The sequence below is a fragment of the Diabrotica undecimpunctata genome, chromosome 2 (assembly GCF_040954645.1).
Source record: "Diabrotica undecimpunctata isolate CICGRU chromosome 2, icDiaUnde3, whole genome shotgun sequence".
NCBI classification, from domain to species: domain Eukaryota; kingdom Metazoa; phylum Arthropoda; class Insecta; order Coleoptera; family Chrysomelidae; genus Diabrotica; species Diabrotica undecimpunctata.
Genome location: NC_092804.1, coordinates 102,411,196 through 102,426,921, shown reverse-complemented (window position 1 = coordinate 102,426,921; position 15,726 = coordinate 102,411,196). Strand labels below are relative to the sequence as shown.

The window sequence follows — 15,726 nt, the reverse complement described above, 5'->3', positions numbered from 1 at the left end:
TTTTTTATTCCATCGTGATATCACCGGTAGTTAACTCATATACATTTCTGGTAATCTGAAAACTGCATATAGCACGCATATTTAGTGCGAAAAGTAGGGGGTAGTAGTGCGAAAACAGTATGAGGTTGTTCTGCTAAAAGAGAAAAATACCAAAATATAGTATGAAAATAGTACCGACATACGAGGTTGTTTTTACCACCCATTAGATTTAATTCTAGTTTTGTCAAAGTGACATTCAGTTTTGACAACGAAACGTCAAATATACGTTTATTTTTTTATTAGTAATAATTTTAGTTTTATTCACAAAAAACCAAAATAAAGAAATTGATATTTCGAGTTAGGAAAATAGTAACCTATACAACTGAATATACAATTCAAATTATTAAATGGCATTATGCTGGAAGTAGTGCCAACGATATACTCGGTAGGTTTTTATTTCTATGCATAGGACCTACACCAATAAAATCTACAATTACCAAGATTATTTTTAAATTTTAAAAAACTGAAAATCAACTGAAACTGAAAATCAACCGGCTCGTAAAATTAATGAAGACCAGGAACAGCGTGAAACTGCCGTATGTAGTCTAGCTGAAATCAATTTTCCTTGTAACAGCACACTTATTTCAAGAGAAACTGGTATTAGTGCTAAAACTGTACGAAATGTTTTAAAAAGAAACAAGTACCATTTGCCACACACAAGTACCACTATAAATTGCAAAAAAGTTATGAAATTTTTCCTGTGAATTATGAACGACGAATGGTGTTTTGTGAGAACATGATACAATGCACTAGGCGTGACGAATATTTTATAAAAAAATCTTGTTTACAGATGATTCTTCTTTTTCTTTAACGGGCAATCACAATCCATACGTTTCTTATAAAACACAATACCGTCAAAAAGTCAACGTCGGGGCTGGTATTTTAGGTGACAACGTAATTGGCCCTTTTTTCATTGTGGGCACTTTGTGTCGTCGTAAATACCTAGATCTTCTGAGAAAACACTTAATTCCAGCAGTTCGAGCATTACCTATTAATATGGATGAAATTTGCTTGCAGCAAGACGGCTGTCCAGCTCACAATTACCTGGAGCTCTGAGATTTTTTAAACATTATGTTTTCAGAAGAGTTATTAGTACACAAGGTACCATAAAAAAGGCCAAATCGCTCTCCTGATCTTGCACTTTTGGACATTTTTGTATGGGATTATGTGAATCAACAAATCTACCGACATGAGCATGCATGTGCCGGAAATTTAGACTAATTACGTCAAAAGGTCATTCAGGCTTTTCAAATCATAACACCCAAAGGCAATTATACAATAGATTGAGCTACTACTTGGCTAAATTTGATAGACTTTGAAAATTTCATTTAAAATAGTTTTAATTAAAATCATAAAATTGTTATGTTTTTTAACAATAATTGGTTTTAATTTACGCCGTTAAGAATTTATTATTTTATTTTTTATAAATTGAGACTGTTGATTTAATCTAAAATATGGACCTGTTTTAAAATCTTGCAATGATATCGTTGAAATATTTCCCCAGACCATCTAAAAAATAAAGTTTCTTTCGGCAATAATGTAAAGAAAAGACTGCCCATAGTGCTTACGGGTCTATCACAGCCATGTGGTTACGTGTTATTATTTCGGACATACAAGTCTATATCATATTCTTTCTCAGTTCGTTGCGTTGTCTCAATGCCCTATAGTCAGATAATTTTTTCCATACTTGCATATTACACCAAAGCTATTCACAAGCAAACAACATACGACGGGCAGAATTTGTGAAATTGATCGCCTAACAACTCATAAAACGACATTTGATTAGAAAAATTATCAACCAAAGACTTCAAAATAATTGCTAATGAACAAAAGTAGAATATTGAGGAAACCGATGATTGATGAAAACGTGCATCCCGATGTAAACCAAACACGAAAAATATGTGTCCACAAAAAAGTAATAAAAAAAGACTAAGAATGCATGTAATATTTTGTAAGATATCAATGTGTGATAACTGTAGAGCTAATGTTTGCAAAGAATGTACAAAGTAACTTTTTATCTGAATTCCAATACTGCCAAAGTTTGTGTGTTGTAGTTTTTTATACATGAAGTTAATGTTTTTTGGTTCATTTCCTTTTTTCATATATTGTATATTTGATCTTTAATTTTCCATAAATATTTTATAAACATTTGAAACAATAAAAAATTACGATATGTTTGGTTAAACCGTTTGATTTTTTAGGGTATTTTGATATGTAGTTTGTAATATGTTTGATAACTAAGAATTTAAAAAAATATTTTTAAAAAAATGTTGTTGGTTCCATATTTTAAACAAACTCTTTATTTAATAATATTGTTATAAAATATTTATAAATCAACAATAATATCAATAAATTATTTTTAATTTGATTCAGGTTTTTTCATAGTATATTTTCAAGATTTTCATTTCATGTAACTATATATGTTTGGAAAAGTATTTTGTATTTTATTTAAATGTTTTACTTTATCGTTCTTGATATTTTCTCATACGACCTTTGTTTGTCAAGTTCCGAGAATCAGTTGAAGTTAATTATCCAAAGAGCACAAAATGCATTTAAATAAAAAAAAAAATTGAAACCTTATCTAAATTATTGGTTTTTTTAAAATAGGAATGCATATGTAATATTGTACTAACAGCTAGAGATGCCAGTTTTAATTTATTATGATGCAGTCGTTCGAAAGATCCCTGGACCATCTAGGTAAGCGGATTTATCCCTATAAAACGAACACGAAAACTCGAAATTACATCTACGTCTAGCATCGAAGAGGTTACTTTTTCTTGGTGATGTCATTGTCCATTCCTTCTGCATCGCGACGCTCGTCGCCGAGCTTAAAGGCAGTCGTCGCTACATGCAAATGAAAAGATCTTAACAAATCGCGATTTTCTTACAAATTAATAACAATTTATAAGTTATGCCAATTGTTTTTTCTTATTTTCAGTCATATATATTTTATTTCACTATTTATTGCATCAATTATTTTACGTTATTTTATAAGTTATTTTCGTTACGTCCTACATAAACAATATATATTAGTTATTACTAATTTATATTCTTTATGATAATGTAAGAAAAATAAAGAAATACTAAAAAGCTGTATAAAATGTATCTTTTTATAATGACAAATGGCGCCATGTAATCATTTTATTAAATACTAACGATTTTGATAAAACCTAATCATTAAGGAATGGTACTTATAGCGTTTTTATTTATTATATGATGTATTGTTTGATTAGATGATAACTGGCGACAAATAAATTAAAATAAAATTAAATCTAACGATTTATGTACTGTATATTAAGTGACTTCAAAATTATACACATTAATATATTACTTAACATAAACGCTTTAACTCTCTAAAGACGAAGCCTAATCTAAATATCTGAGAGATTATGGAAACTAATTAGGACAAGGTGATTGCATCCTACGTTGCAGATTGTTGTGTATTGTCTACTATTAATGAGTATTATGTGTTTGAGGCAGGTGCTTTGTGTTCCGTAATTACCAATAACTGTTGCTACTATTGATTACAGATTTACTCCATATTTAGCTTAAAATACCTCCAGTGGAGTTAACATCACAATTATTATCAATCAAATAAAAATAGATAATGCAATTAATTAGTAAATATGTGGATAAATTAATTAATTGTAAGATACTTTTACTACAAACGTCAAACACTGCAGTTGATATCGAATGATAAGTTAATTAAACCAAATTCTCTCGGCACCCAACGTATCTATCCTTAATCGGGAACAATAAATTTTAAAATAACTATGTTATGAAAACCTAGTAACCTTGTTATAAAAATAATATATGTTCACATGGCTTACATAAAAAACTGCAGACTACGAACTCTTCAAATACATACTACAATACTCGTGACATTGAGTTGATAAACACGTAGTGTATATAAATTTGATTTCATCCTTTCATGAAAGGATTATTAATATTTTTAGAATTGAAGTGCCCTGTCGTAAAACTTGTTAAGTGACAAAATAAAAAAATTGATATATCAGATTTTGAATCTAAAGACTAACAATTTTTTTTAAATTAGCCGTTAAATAAAATAATTTAGAAATATAATGCTCACATATAATTTTTTTTCAAATAAAATTTTTTTCAAATTTTAAGAAGAAGAAATTTAGAAAAAAATGGTACTTAACAAGTTTTTATGCGTCTTAGTAAGGGAAATTAAAATCTGTTAAGACTATAAAGACACTTAACAGGTTATTAATCACTGGGTTCAGTTAGCATAAAATTGTTTAGTTTAAGATAACTTTATTTGAGCAAAGTTTATAAGAAAACAAGAGATGAACAGAATTTAAACAACAAATGAACATAAAAATTAATTTTAAACTGTTAGATCTTGGGATTTCAGTGAATAGTAGAAAAAATGATGTACTGGTGGAATCCACTGGAGGCATGACATCACATGGCCTAGTTTTGACTCCTCTATGGGTAACGCTTCTGGATACTTTTGAGTCAAGTTTCTATCAAAATCTTCTTCCAGTGAGAGACTAGGTCTACCCCTTTTTCTTCTAAGTCTAATGGATTGTGGAATTCCATTGTATGTGTCATAAGGAAGCATGTCATCAGGATTATTAATATTAAACTCCAGCTTCACGGAGTTGCTTATTCGAAAATTTGATTTGCTGAAATTTTCTCTTAATTCAGAAAAATTTAACAAATCTTCTCGCTCAAGAGGCGTTACAATAAATAGCCTTTTATTTTTGGCTCCTTTTAGAACTTCTTCCCATTCACTAGGATAGTACACTGTATTTTTAGTTCTTGAAAATTTTTCCACTAATGCAAAATCTCTATCGATAGGTAGCATAGTGTGCCGCCCTCCTTGTGAAAAAACGTGAATTATTTGTTTAAACCTTTTAGATGCCAGGAGTTGTAGCCAAAATCCTACAATGGTTCAATTCTTGTTTTGACCACAGCATTTATCAGATACAGCATAAAGTGTGTCACCACGGACATCAAACTTATCAAAATATTTCTTTAAACATTTTAGCATTAGCAATTTCATCGGATCCTCGTTTACAATGGATTCGTCCCAAAGGAAAAAGTAGCCATTTTCTCGCTTGAAGCAGCAATGGACACTAAAATTATAACACCAAAGTTTTTTTTTTATAAAAACATGAACCGGTGGTTAATTTAGGTGTAGGAAGAACTTGTTGCAGATCAAACGTTATCACATGTCCGTCATTTTCCTTAGACCCTTCCACTGCTTTTTCAAAAACGTCTCTTTTTGAAACAAAACTTTTTTCGACATTTTTAAGCACAAAACAAAATAAAACAGGCAATTTAAGTAAGTACACCATATAGTGTGCTCACTGCAGTTCATAAGTTTTACATGCAAAAAACATAATATTTGACAGGTAACAGATTTTGACGATGTGAAGTAGTGATATCTATGAGTTTTGAAACCAATTTTGAAAATTGAAATCTGTAATATGGTTACTAACAACTTTTTCATGCAAAAACATTTAAATCTTAGGTAAAGTTTCTGAACATATTTTACGACCGGACCCTTTAATTGTCGACGCAGGTTGACGATACCGACGTGTGTCAACATATGGTAATACTTTAATGTAGGTGAATTTAAATTTATGAAGTTTATCTCAAAAAATGTACAAAGTAGACGTACTACACACCTCGTCTGCCAATATCACAATATGTTAACACATAGAGTGCCACCATGAAAATGTTGTTTGACAGTCCATACTAGCCAAGCATTTTTTTTAAAGGAATTAATTTAAAATATTTATAAATATCATACAAAAAAGGCGTGTCTGAATATCAACCAAGTGATTCAGATTCAGCTAGTTTTGTTGAGCCAAATAACGTCAAAGGTTATTGGATTCACGTTAAAAAATACAAGATATGACCTAAAATCAACCAGTTCTCAACAAACAATAGCAGAATAGTTTGGTTTAAGAAAAATTGAACAGACATCCAATGTCGCAGAAGCGGATCTGTCAGAACGGTATTTTTTTCCTGATCATGTACAACAGATTTCAAACCTAAATGCCAATATATGTGATATTGAAAAGTCTTTCGAGGATAATATTGAAAAATACAGTCTTTCTCGACTCTGACGACGATAATACTACGATTAATGTAGAATGGTAACAATCAATAGAGTGGGGACCTGTTACTGGAAATAATTTGAAAAACTAATAAAAGTTTGGTCAGCTAATGTCAAGAGATTGTTTTCAATTATTTACTTACTGGCACTTCGCTGACAACGAAGGTGTTATGAAAAGCAATGAGAGTTTGTATAAAATTAGTTCTCTTTTCTTAAAGCTTAAAAGAAATTTTTAAATGCCTATTGTACTATCAGATTTTTTATGTATTGATGAAACTTTGGTACCTTAAACGGCGATTAAAATTTAAGAAATATCTTAAAAATGAACACCACAAATTTGTAAATAAATTATCTTAGCAATAATCACCACAAAGCTGAGAATTATACTGTCCCAACGAAAGTAGTAACAGATTTACTTGGAAAGGGGAGAACACTTGGTGTAGATAATTACCAAACCTCTGTAGAGTTGGCTTTTGAATTGTTAAAACATAAAACATGCGTATTGGGTACCCTACGTACTAACAGGAAAAATAATCCCAAAAATGTCATGAACAAAAAACTAAAAAAGGGCGAAGTTGTTTCCGAAGAAAGCAATATTGGTATATTTGTTGAAAAGTGGAAAAACAAACGAGACTTTGTTGAAAACGAAGTATTTACCTGAAATAATTACTGTGCATAAAAAATCAGGAGATATGCAGAAGCCTGAATCCATTATTGAGTATAATAAGTAAAAAAGTTATATTGACAAATCAGCTAATCCAAATTTTTAACAATTTTTATTTCTTGTATTGACTATATAATTTTAGTCAAAAGAAATCATATAACACATCTCTCTGACGCGGGATCAAATGGCATCGTGAAGTTACAATCCAGTTAGTAGTTGGTGCAGTAATTGTCAATGCCTATTGACTGCATCAACAATAACACACAATAAATGTCAATAACGACATTTCAAGAAGAACTTATACAAGGTAGTTGTGAAATGTTGTTGTATTCTTATTCTCAAATCTTATATTTTTTAAATTTTTAGGTCTAATCAAAAGAAATTGATTTGATGAAAAGATCATAAATTATATCAATCAAATGAGACAGATTTGTTCAAATTGCTACCAGAAATATGTTACGGAAATGGGAGGGAAGCTTGCAAAAAATAACACGAATAAAACAAAATACCGCTCCGATATATATGTAACAAGCATTTGTACCTTAATGGCATTTTTAAACTGCATTCTTTACAATTAAAACAATAGAAGTTTGAAACTTTTTCTATATAATATTTTAAGTTTGTGTGTTCACTAAATATTTCTAAATATAATCCTAAATAATTCAGGCAATAATTTGTTAATTCAGGTAATAAAATACCTAATTTAGTAAAAGTAAAACTAAAAAAAGTCATCGTATTTTTACTTTAACCATAGTGAACAACTTAGTCCAAAGGCATAAAAACCAACTAGAGTAAAATATTGCTAAAAGCATCCTTCAATACTCCCCATATATTTAGAATAGGTCTGGTGGACTAAACGCACCGCGGTCTGAAACGTGAAAGGGCGTAGTGCACAATATCGACCCACCACGGCCCCTAGACAAAAAAATTTCAATTCTAAGTGGTGGACAACTTTGATCCACCATGGCACTCTATGTGTTAAAACTGTTTCTGAAAATCATACACCATAGACTATATTCCAAACTTATACTCAGAACACATAATTGAGAAGGCGCTTGAAAACGAGAATGTTATATGCAGACATGCAGATGACATCATCATCATTGCAGAAAATCTCACCGATTTACAAAAGTTATTAATAAAAATAGTGGAAAAAAACCAAGAATATGGCCTAACCCGTAACATAAAGAAAACTAAATTTATGAATCAATCGAAGACAAAGATTAATAATATCAACCTTTAAATTAACAACGAGCAGATCGAAAGAGTTAGGAAATATAACTGTCTGGGAACATCTTAAAGAAAAGAATGATTACACAAAATAAATCAAAATAAGAATTAACAAAGCGAGAAGAGCCTTATTGAATATGAAAGGGAATACTAACCAGTCGAGACGTGAGCTTAGAACTAAAATAACTATAATATAATAATATTAATGTCTCTAATATTATAGTAAAACGTAGTATTCAATATCCTTGTGTATGGTGCGAAGGTATGGTTCATAAATAAGTACTGCTTAAACAAAATATGATCATTTGAACTATGGACTTAACAAATAACAAATGCATAGACACTCAAAATATTGAGAATCACCTCGCAGACCCTTTGTATAATTTGTTTATGTCAACTAATACCGTTTTTGTTTTTTAAGATTTCTAGCAGTTCTTTTTTTTATTGGAAATGTCCAGCAGAACAAGTTATGAAAACGCCATCTTCTTACATGAAAATGATTTTAATTTTCAACGTTCACGACATAATTTCTTAATATATTAAAATAGAGTTGATTTTAGTTCTGTTCTGACTCTGTTTTTCATTAGAGATGGTACAAGAAATTAGTTTCAGAACAGCAATTCATTTGGTATGATACATAGGTATTCTTGAAACTTTGTTATTATCCAAAATCAATTTAGTAATTTTTAGTTTGTTACATACTACATACATACATTACATACATACTACGAAAATTCCATAACAAGAGAACAAATATTTGTTCATGCTTTGTGAATTCATACAATGTATTTTTCAAAAGCTTAACGTTTAAATCGATGGAAATGCTAAAAATTTCTGAAAATTATAAAAGTGTCATTAAAAATTAAAATCCACAAGGAAACTAAGTTCCTGTGTTTGGCTGTATACCATATATTAAAAATTTTGAATAAAATCCTTTATAAAAAGGTATATAAAAAACCCAGTTGGGCTATGTTAAATTGGCAAAACGTTTTCGGAATAAGTATTCCATCATCAGTACCCTAAAAGTATTTAACCACTTAATTAAAAAAGAATTGAAATAATTTAAATTTTGACTAAGGTTAGTGTAAAATGTGGTTAATACTTACAAGTTAATACATGGATGTAGCCACTAAATATGGGGTTACAAACCCTTTAAAAATTGCTAATTTAAATTTAGTTTACATAATGTCTGTTTTACAATTTAGATGGTAAAGTTACCGTTGGATTGGTAACATGGTGACATATGACTCTGCAATAAGTTGCAAGTCCTGAGACGGTATGTCTACGAGGACTTCAATAAAGCAACTGATTAAAATGACAATCTTAGCAGGTTATGACGGAAGTTGTGACAGAGCTGTCAGTGTAACTATATATGTCTATTTAAGACAAAAGCCAACGTTATTTAAAAATTGTGAATGAATTGAAATAAAATAAAATTATAACAGTATCAACCATCAATGTTATTGTTGTGAATTATGTATGTAAGATAAAGTTATGGTGAGAAAATTATGTGGTTAAAGTTAGGCAACCAACTATACAGTGTCAAGTGGTGAGATGAAAAGATTCTAATATAAGGCCCTTTATGTTTTAATAACATCTGGTACCTGGAAAATGGAAACTAGACACAGGTGGACAGTTGGGTTCTTGAAAAGTATAGGAATTAATATGTTTGATATGTGAGAATGTTATTCAATGAATGAAATAAAACTATTGTAGTATAAGATAGATGTAAAAAATTGACTTATAACTCAATTATATTAGGCCCTGTATGTCAAAAAACAACATTTGGTACCTGGAAAATGTAGAATTTCTTGAGTTGCAAGTTCATAAATGTAATATCTGATTGGGTGTTAACAAACTGAGTTATGTATTTATATTTTAAGTGTTTACAGGTATCTGAAATGGACAAAAAATTGATGGTTGGAAGTGGTTTTATAATGTGCTGATCATAAAGTACTCAACTTATAACTTGAGAAAAGGCCCTATCTGTTATAAAGCAACACTAGGTACATAAGGAAAATAAAAGATTAAGTTATAAGTTGGTGGGTTGAATGAACTATTGGTCTATATTGAATATATTAGTAAACTGAAATTGTTGTTGGTGGCTCTGTAGAATTTGAGTAAAGAGGATAAAAATTAAGGTGTTTTTTAGAGAGAATTGTGATAAACGGATAGACTACGGAAGGCTGAGGTCCCAGGGAACCGAAGCCAAACCCTGAGGGAATTGTGTAGAGAAGTAAAATAAGAATTTAATAGTCAGGAAGGGGTGGGGGGATGACGGGTGATCTGATCTGAATTTGGAAATGACGAAATAGAGGAATGTAAAGTATAGTTATAGTGGTTAAGAAATGAAATTTGGTTTGAAAAGAAAAGAGTGTGATAAATGGAGAGTAAAGTGTATTGGAAGAAAAGTTATTAGAATTAAATAAGGAGGATGGTAGACTATTAATGAATATGGATTTTTAATTATAGAAGTAAATTGGGAATGTGGGTTATGAGAATAGTTGGCGATGGAGAGGAAGAAAATCTCGATTGAATGAAACATGGCGATTAACGCAATTTGGGCTTTTTTGTTTTTCTTTAAGAATTTCAAGATCTTCGTATAAATCTAATTTGAGGAAATTTTTTTGGGAGATATTGTGGATGAGTGAAACGTCTTCTGGGATATTGAGGGTGTGGTTGTGTTCTTTGAGATGTTGGGAGAAAGTGGAAGTGTTTTCTCTTTTTATGTGCTCTAGAGAGCGTGAAGAAAGAGATCTGCATGTTCTACCTATGTAGGTGGCATTGCAATCTGAACATTTAAGTCTGTATACTCCACTCCGGTTCATATAATTTATAGGATCTTTGGAATTAGAAATATGTTGTCCCAGATTGTTGGGTACTTTGAAAGAAACATGGATGTTTTCAACAGAACGTTGGATGAGATTTCGAATATCTCCAGAAAGACTTTCATGATAGAAAGGGAGTGAAACATAGTTGGGTTTGGTGGTAAGGTCTCTGGGGAACGCAGTCTCCCGCAGGGTCTTGAGGCGTTTTTTGTGGATGAATTTGTTAATGATGTTGTGATCATATCCGTTGTTGACTGCTATTTGTCTGAGTATATTTAGTTCTTTTTTGTAGTTTAAATCTGACAGTGGAATGCTTTCTAGACGATGGATGTAACTATGAAAAGCTGCATGTTTATGTGACATAGGATGGTTAGATGAAAAAGGAATTACGTGGTCAGTCTGTGTAGGTTTCCTATAGATACTGAAGTCGAAGTGGTCATTTAATCTGGTGATGGTTAGATCAAGAAAATTAATTGATTTGGAAGATTCTAGTTCCATGGTGAACTTGATATTGGGGTGAATTTGGTTGATTTTGGAAAGTAAAAGTTCAGCTGAATTGGAATTACCTGAAATGAAGACTAAACAGTCATCAACATAACGAAACCAGTGTAATATTTCAGGGTTTTTTATGATATGTGTGGATTCTAAATGATCCATGAAGACATCAGCTAATAAAGGGGAGAGACAGCTGCCCATGGCTAAGCCATCAGGTTGTCTATAGTAATTGTTGTTAAAAACGAAGAAGTCTTGATCTAAACAAAGTTGTAATAATTGGATAATGTAGGTAGTGGTAGATGAGGTAATGGAGTTGGCTCTTAGAAGTGAATGAACCAGATTAATTGTTTCTAGTTTGGGGACAGAGGTGAATAGATTGCTAACATCAAATGAAAGCATAGTGATGTTGGGGTGAAGATTGATGTGTTGTAAATTATTGACTAGATGACTAGTATTTTTGACTGAGAATCGAGGGGTGAAGTTCGTCATATTATTAATTAGATTCAATATAAATTTTGATAGAATGGAAACTGGAGTGTTTATGAAACTAACAACTGGACGAATGGGAATGCCCTCCTTGTGTATCTTAGGTAAACCATACAGTCTGGGTGTCAAAGGGTTACTTGGGATTTTATAATATGGTGCAAAATGTTCAGAGAAAAAGTCTGTGAAATGTTTAATGTTATCTTTTAATTTGTTTATAAACTTTTTAGAGGGGTCTGTTGCAAGTAAAGTGAAGTTATTATTATCAAGGAAAGTAGAAACTTTATTGTTGTATGATGTTTGATCTAAAATCACTAGACAGTTACCTTTGTCAGCTTTGCTGATGATTAAGTTATTAGATTTGATTTTCTTCTTGATGGAATGAAGGGTCTTGAGGTGTTCATTGCGTTTGTTTTGAGACATTTGATGAAAATTGGGTGTTGAATGAAGATTGGGTGTTAAATGAAGATTTTGTGCGTTGGAAGAAAAGTTGGAAGATGAGGGTGTGTTGGTATTAAGTACTGTTGAAGAATTAGAAGGATAATTTTTGTTTTTAAATTTGTTGATGGTATTGAAGCAAGAGTTTCTGATAGAAGTTTTTTGATTTAACGGGACTGAGAGGTTTTGGATGATAATATCTAGCTCAATGGAGAGACTCTGAAGGTCTTTTTCGGAAACCTTACGGGGGATGGAGTATTTGAGACCTAGGTTTAGAAGATGAAGTTCATTGTTGTCGAAGGTAACTGAAGAGAGATTTTTTAATCTTGGGTGAAAAGAAAAATTAGAGAATTTACTGTTGTTGTTACTGTTACTATTTGATGAATTATGTTTATTTTTGATAAGATTATTTAATTTAGATTTAAGTTTATTGAATTTGGTAAAAGTTACATTGTCCAATCTGTCCTGAACATCATTCAAAAAATTATTTAAATTGTCGAAGCCCATGCAATCAAGTAGAGAGTCATATGTTACCTTAAGTTTACAATCAATGTAGTTGAGCTTTCCATAATGGTTACAAATCTCCTTTTTCAGAATTTTCCGTTGGAAGGTGTTCTTTAGGTTGACTGGAACATTTCCTGGAGTTTTTATCTTACAAAAAGTAGGGAAGACCTGGTTATTTATACATTGGGAGATGAACCAAATATCCAGCTTCAAAGTGCATCTTTTAGTGGCTAAGCGCATGTACTGAGGAGCCAAGTTGACCATACCGTCAAATTAAAATCCACAAGGAAACTAAGTTCCTGTGTTTGGCTGTATACCATATATTAAAAATTTTGAATAAAATCCTTTATAAAAAGGTATATAAAAAACCCAGTTGGGCTATGTTAAATTGGCAAAACGTTTTCGGAATAAGTATTCCATCATCAGTACCCTAAAAGTATTTAACCACTTAATTAAAAAAGAATTGAAATAATTTAAATTTTGACTAAGGTTAGTGTAAAATGTGGTTAATACTTACAAGTTAATACATGGATGTAGCCACTAAATATGGGGTTACAAACCCTTTAAAAATTGCTAATTTAAATTTAGTTTACATAATGTCTGTTTTACAATTTAGATGGTAAAGTTACCGTTGGATTGGTAACATGGTGACATATGACTCTGCAATAAGTTGCAAGTCCTGAGACGGTATGTCTACGAGGACTTCAATAAAGCAACTGATTAAAATGACAATCTTAGCAGGTTATGACGGAAGTTGTGACAGAGCTGTCAGTGTAACTATATATGTCTATTTAAGACAAAAGCCAACGTTATTTAAAAATTGTGAATGAATTGAAATAAAATAAAATTATAACAGTATCAACCATCAATGTTATTGTTGTGAATTATGTATGTAAGATAAAGTTATGGTGAGAAAATTATGTGGTTAAAGTTAGGCAACCAACTATACAGTGTCAAGTGGTGAGATGAAAAGATTCTAATATAAGGCCCTTTATGTTTTAATAACATCTGGTACCTGGAAAATGGAAACTAGACACAGGTGGACAGTTGGGTTCTTGAAAAGTATAGGAATTAATATGTTTGATATGTGAGAATGTTATTCAATGAATGAAATAAAACTATTGTAGTATAAGATAGATGTAAAAAATTGACTTATAACTCAATTATATTAGGCCCTGTATGTCAAAAAACAACATTTGGTACCTGGAAAATGTAGAATTTCTTGAGTTGCAAGTTCATAAATGTAATATCTGATTGGGTGTTAACAAACTGAGTTATGTATTTATATTTTAAGTGTTTACAGGTATCTGAAATGGACAAAAAATTGATGGTTGGAAGTGGTTTTATAATGTGCTGATCATAAAGTACTCAACTTATAACTTGAGAAAAGGCCCTATCTGTTATAAAGCAACACTAGGTACATAAGGAAAATAAAAGATTAAGTTATAAGTTGGTGGGTTGAATGAACTATTGGTCTATATTGAATATATTAGTAAACTGAAATTGTTGTTGGTGGCTCTGTAGAATTTGAGTAAAGAGGATAAAAATTAAGGTGTTTTTTAGAGAGAATTGTGATAAACGGATAGACTACGGAAGGCTGAGGTCCCAGAGAACCGAAGCCAAACCCTGAGGGAATTGTGTAGAGAAGTAAAATAAGAATTTAATAGTCAGGAAGGGGTGGGGGGATGACGGGTGATCTGATCTGAATTTGGAAATGACGAAATAGAGGAATGTAAAGTATTGGTTATAGTGGTTAAGAAATGAAATTTGGTTTGAAAAGAAAAGAGTGTGATAAATGGAGAGTAAAGTGTATTGGAAGAAAAGTTATTAGAATTAACTAAGGAGGATGGTAGACTATTAATGAATATGGATTTTTAATTATAGAAGTAAATTGGGAATGTGGGTTATGAGAATAGTTGGCGATGGAGAGGAAGAAAATCTCGATTGAATGAAACATGGCGATTAACGCAATTTGGGCTTTTTTGTTTTTCTTTAAGAATTTCAAGATCTTCGTATAAATCTAATTTGAGGAAATTTTTTTGGGAGATATTGTGGATGAGTGAAACGTCTTCTGGGATATTGAGGGTGTGGTTGTGTTCTTTGAGATGTTGGGAGAAAGTGGAAGTGTTTTCTCTTTTTATGTGCTCTAGAGAGCGTGAAGAAAGAGATCTGCATGTTCTACCTATGTAGGTGGCATTGCAATCTGAACATTTAAGTCTGTATACTCCACTCCGGTTCATATAATTTATAGGATCTTTGGAATTAGAAATATGTTGTCCCAGATTGTTGGGTACTTTGAAAGAAACATGGATGTTTTCAACAGAACGTTGGATGAGATTTCGAATATCTCCAGAAAGACTTTCATGATAGAAAGGGAGTGAAACATAGTTGGGTTTGGTGGTAAGGTCTCTGGGGAACGCAGTCTCCCGCAGGGTCTTGAGGCGTTTTTTGTGGATGAATTTGTTAATGATGTTGTGATCATATCCGTTGTTGACTGCTATTTGTCTGAGTATATTTAGTTCTTTTTTGTAGTTTAAATCTGACAGTGGAATGCTTTCTAGACGATGGATGTAACTATGAAAAGCTGCATGTTTATGTGACATAGGATGGTTAGATGAAAAAGGAATTACGTGGTCAGTCTGTGTAGGTTTCCTATAGATACTGAAGTCGAAGTGGTCATTTAATCTGGTGATGGTTAGATCAAGAAAATTAATTGATTTGGAAGATTCTAGTTCCATGGTGAACTTGATATTGGGGTGAATTTGGTTGATTTTGGAAAGTAAAAGTTCAGCTGAATTGGAATTACCTGAAATGAAGACTAAACAGTCATCAACATAACGAAACCAGTGTAATATTTCAGGGTTTTTTATGATATGTGTGGATTCTAAATGATCCATGAAGACATCAGCTAATAAAGGGGAGAGACAGCTGCCCATGGCTAAGCCATCAGG

The 15,726-nt window shown here is 31.5% G+C and overlaps 1 protein-coding gene across 1 annotated transcript; it reads right to left on the bottom strand.

Moving 5' to 3' along the window:
• Nucleotides 1-5,030: 5,030 nt before the first annotated feature.
• On the bottom strand, nucleotides 5,031-15,497 carry LOC140433835 (uncharacterized). The gene is made up of 3 exons (XM_072521811.1): nucleotides 13,293-15,497; nucleotides 11,246-13,205; nucleotides 5,031-5,144 (listed from the first exon to the last, which is right to left on the bottom strand). Exons 2-3 carry the CDS (start codon nucleotides 13,037-13,039, stop codon nucleotides 5,031-5,033), a joined length of 1,908 nt encoding a protein of 635 aa, XP_072377912.1. The 5' UTR covers nucleotides 13,040-13,205; nucleotides 13,293-15,497.
• Nucleotides 15,498-15,726: the final 229 nt, after the last annotated feature.

What these genes read in the sequence shown, in the direction of transcription:
- LOC140433835 (XM_072521811.1), bottom strand. Translation starts at nt 13,039, where the DNA reads ATGGTCAACTTGGCTCCTCAGTACATGCGCTTAGCCACTAAAAGATGC. An exon ending in AACCTACACAGACTGACCAC is followed by an intron (nt 5,145 to 11,245) that starts GTAATTCCTTTT and finishes TTATAATTTTAG; the next exon opens with TGTCCATTGCTGCTTCAAGC.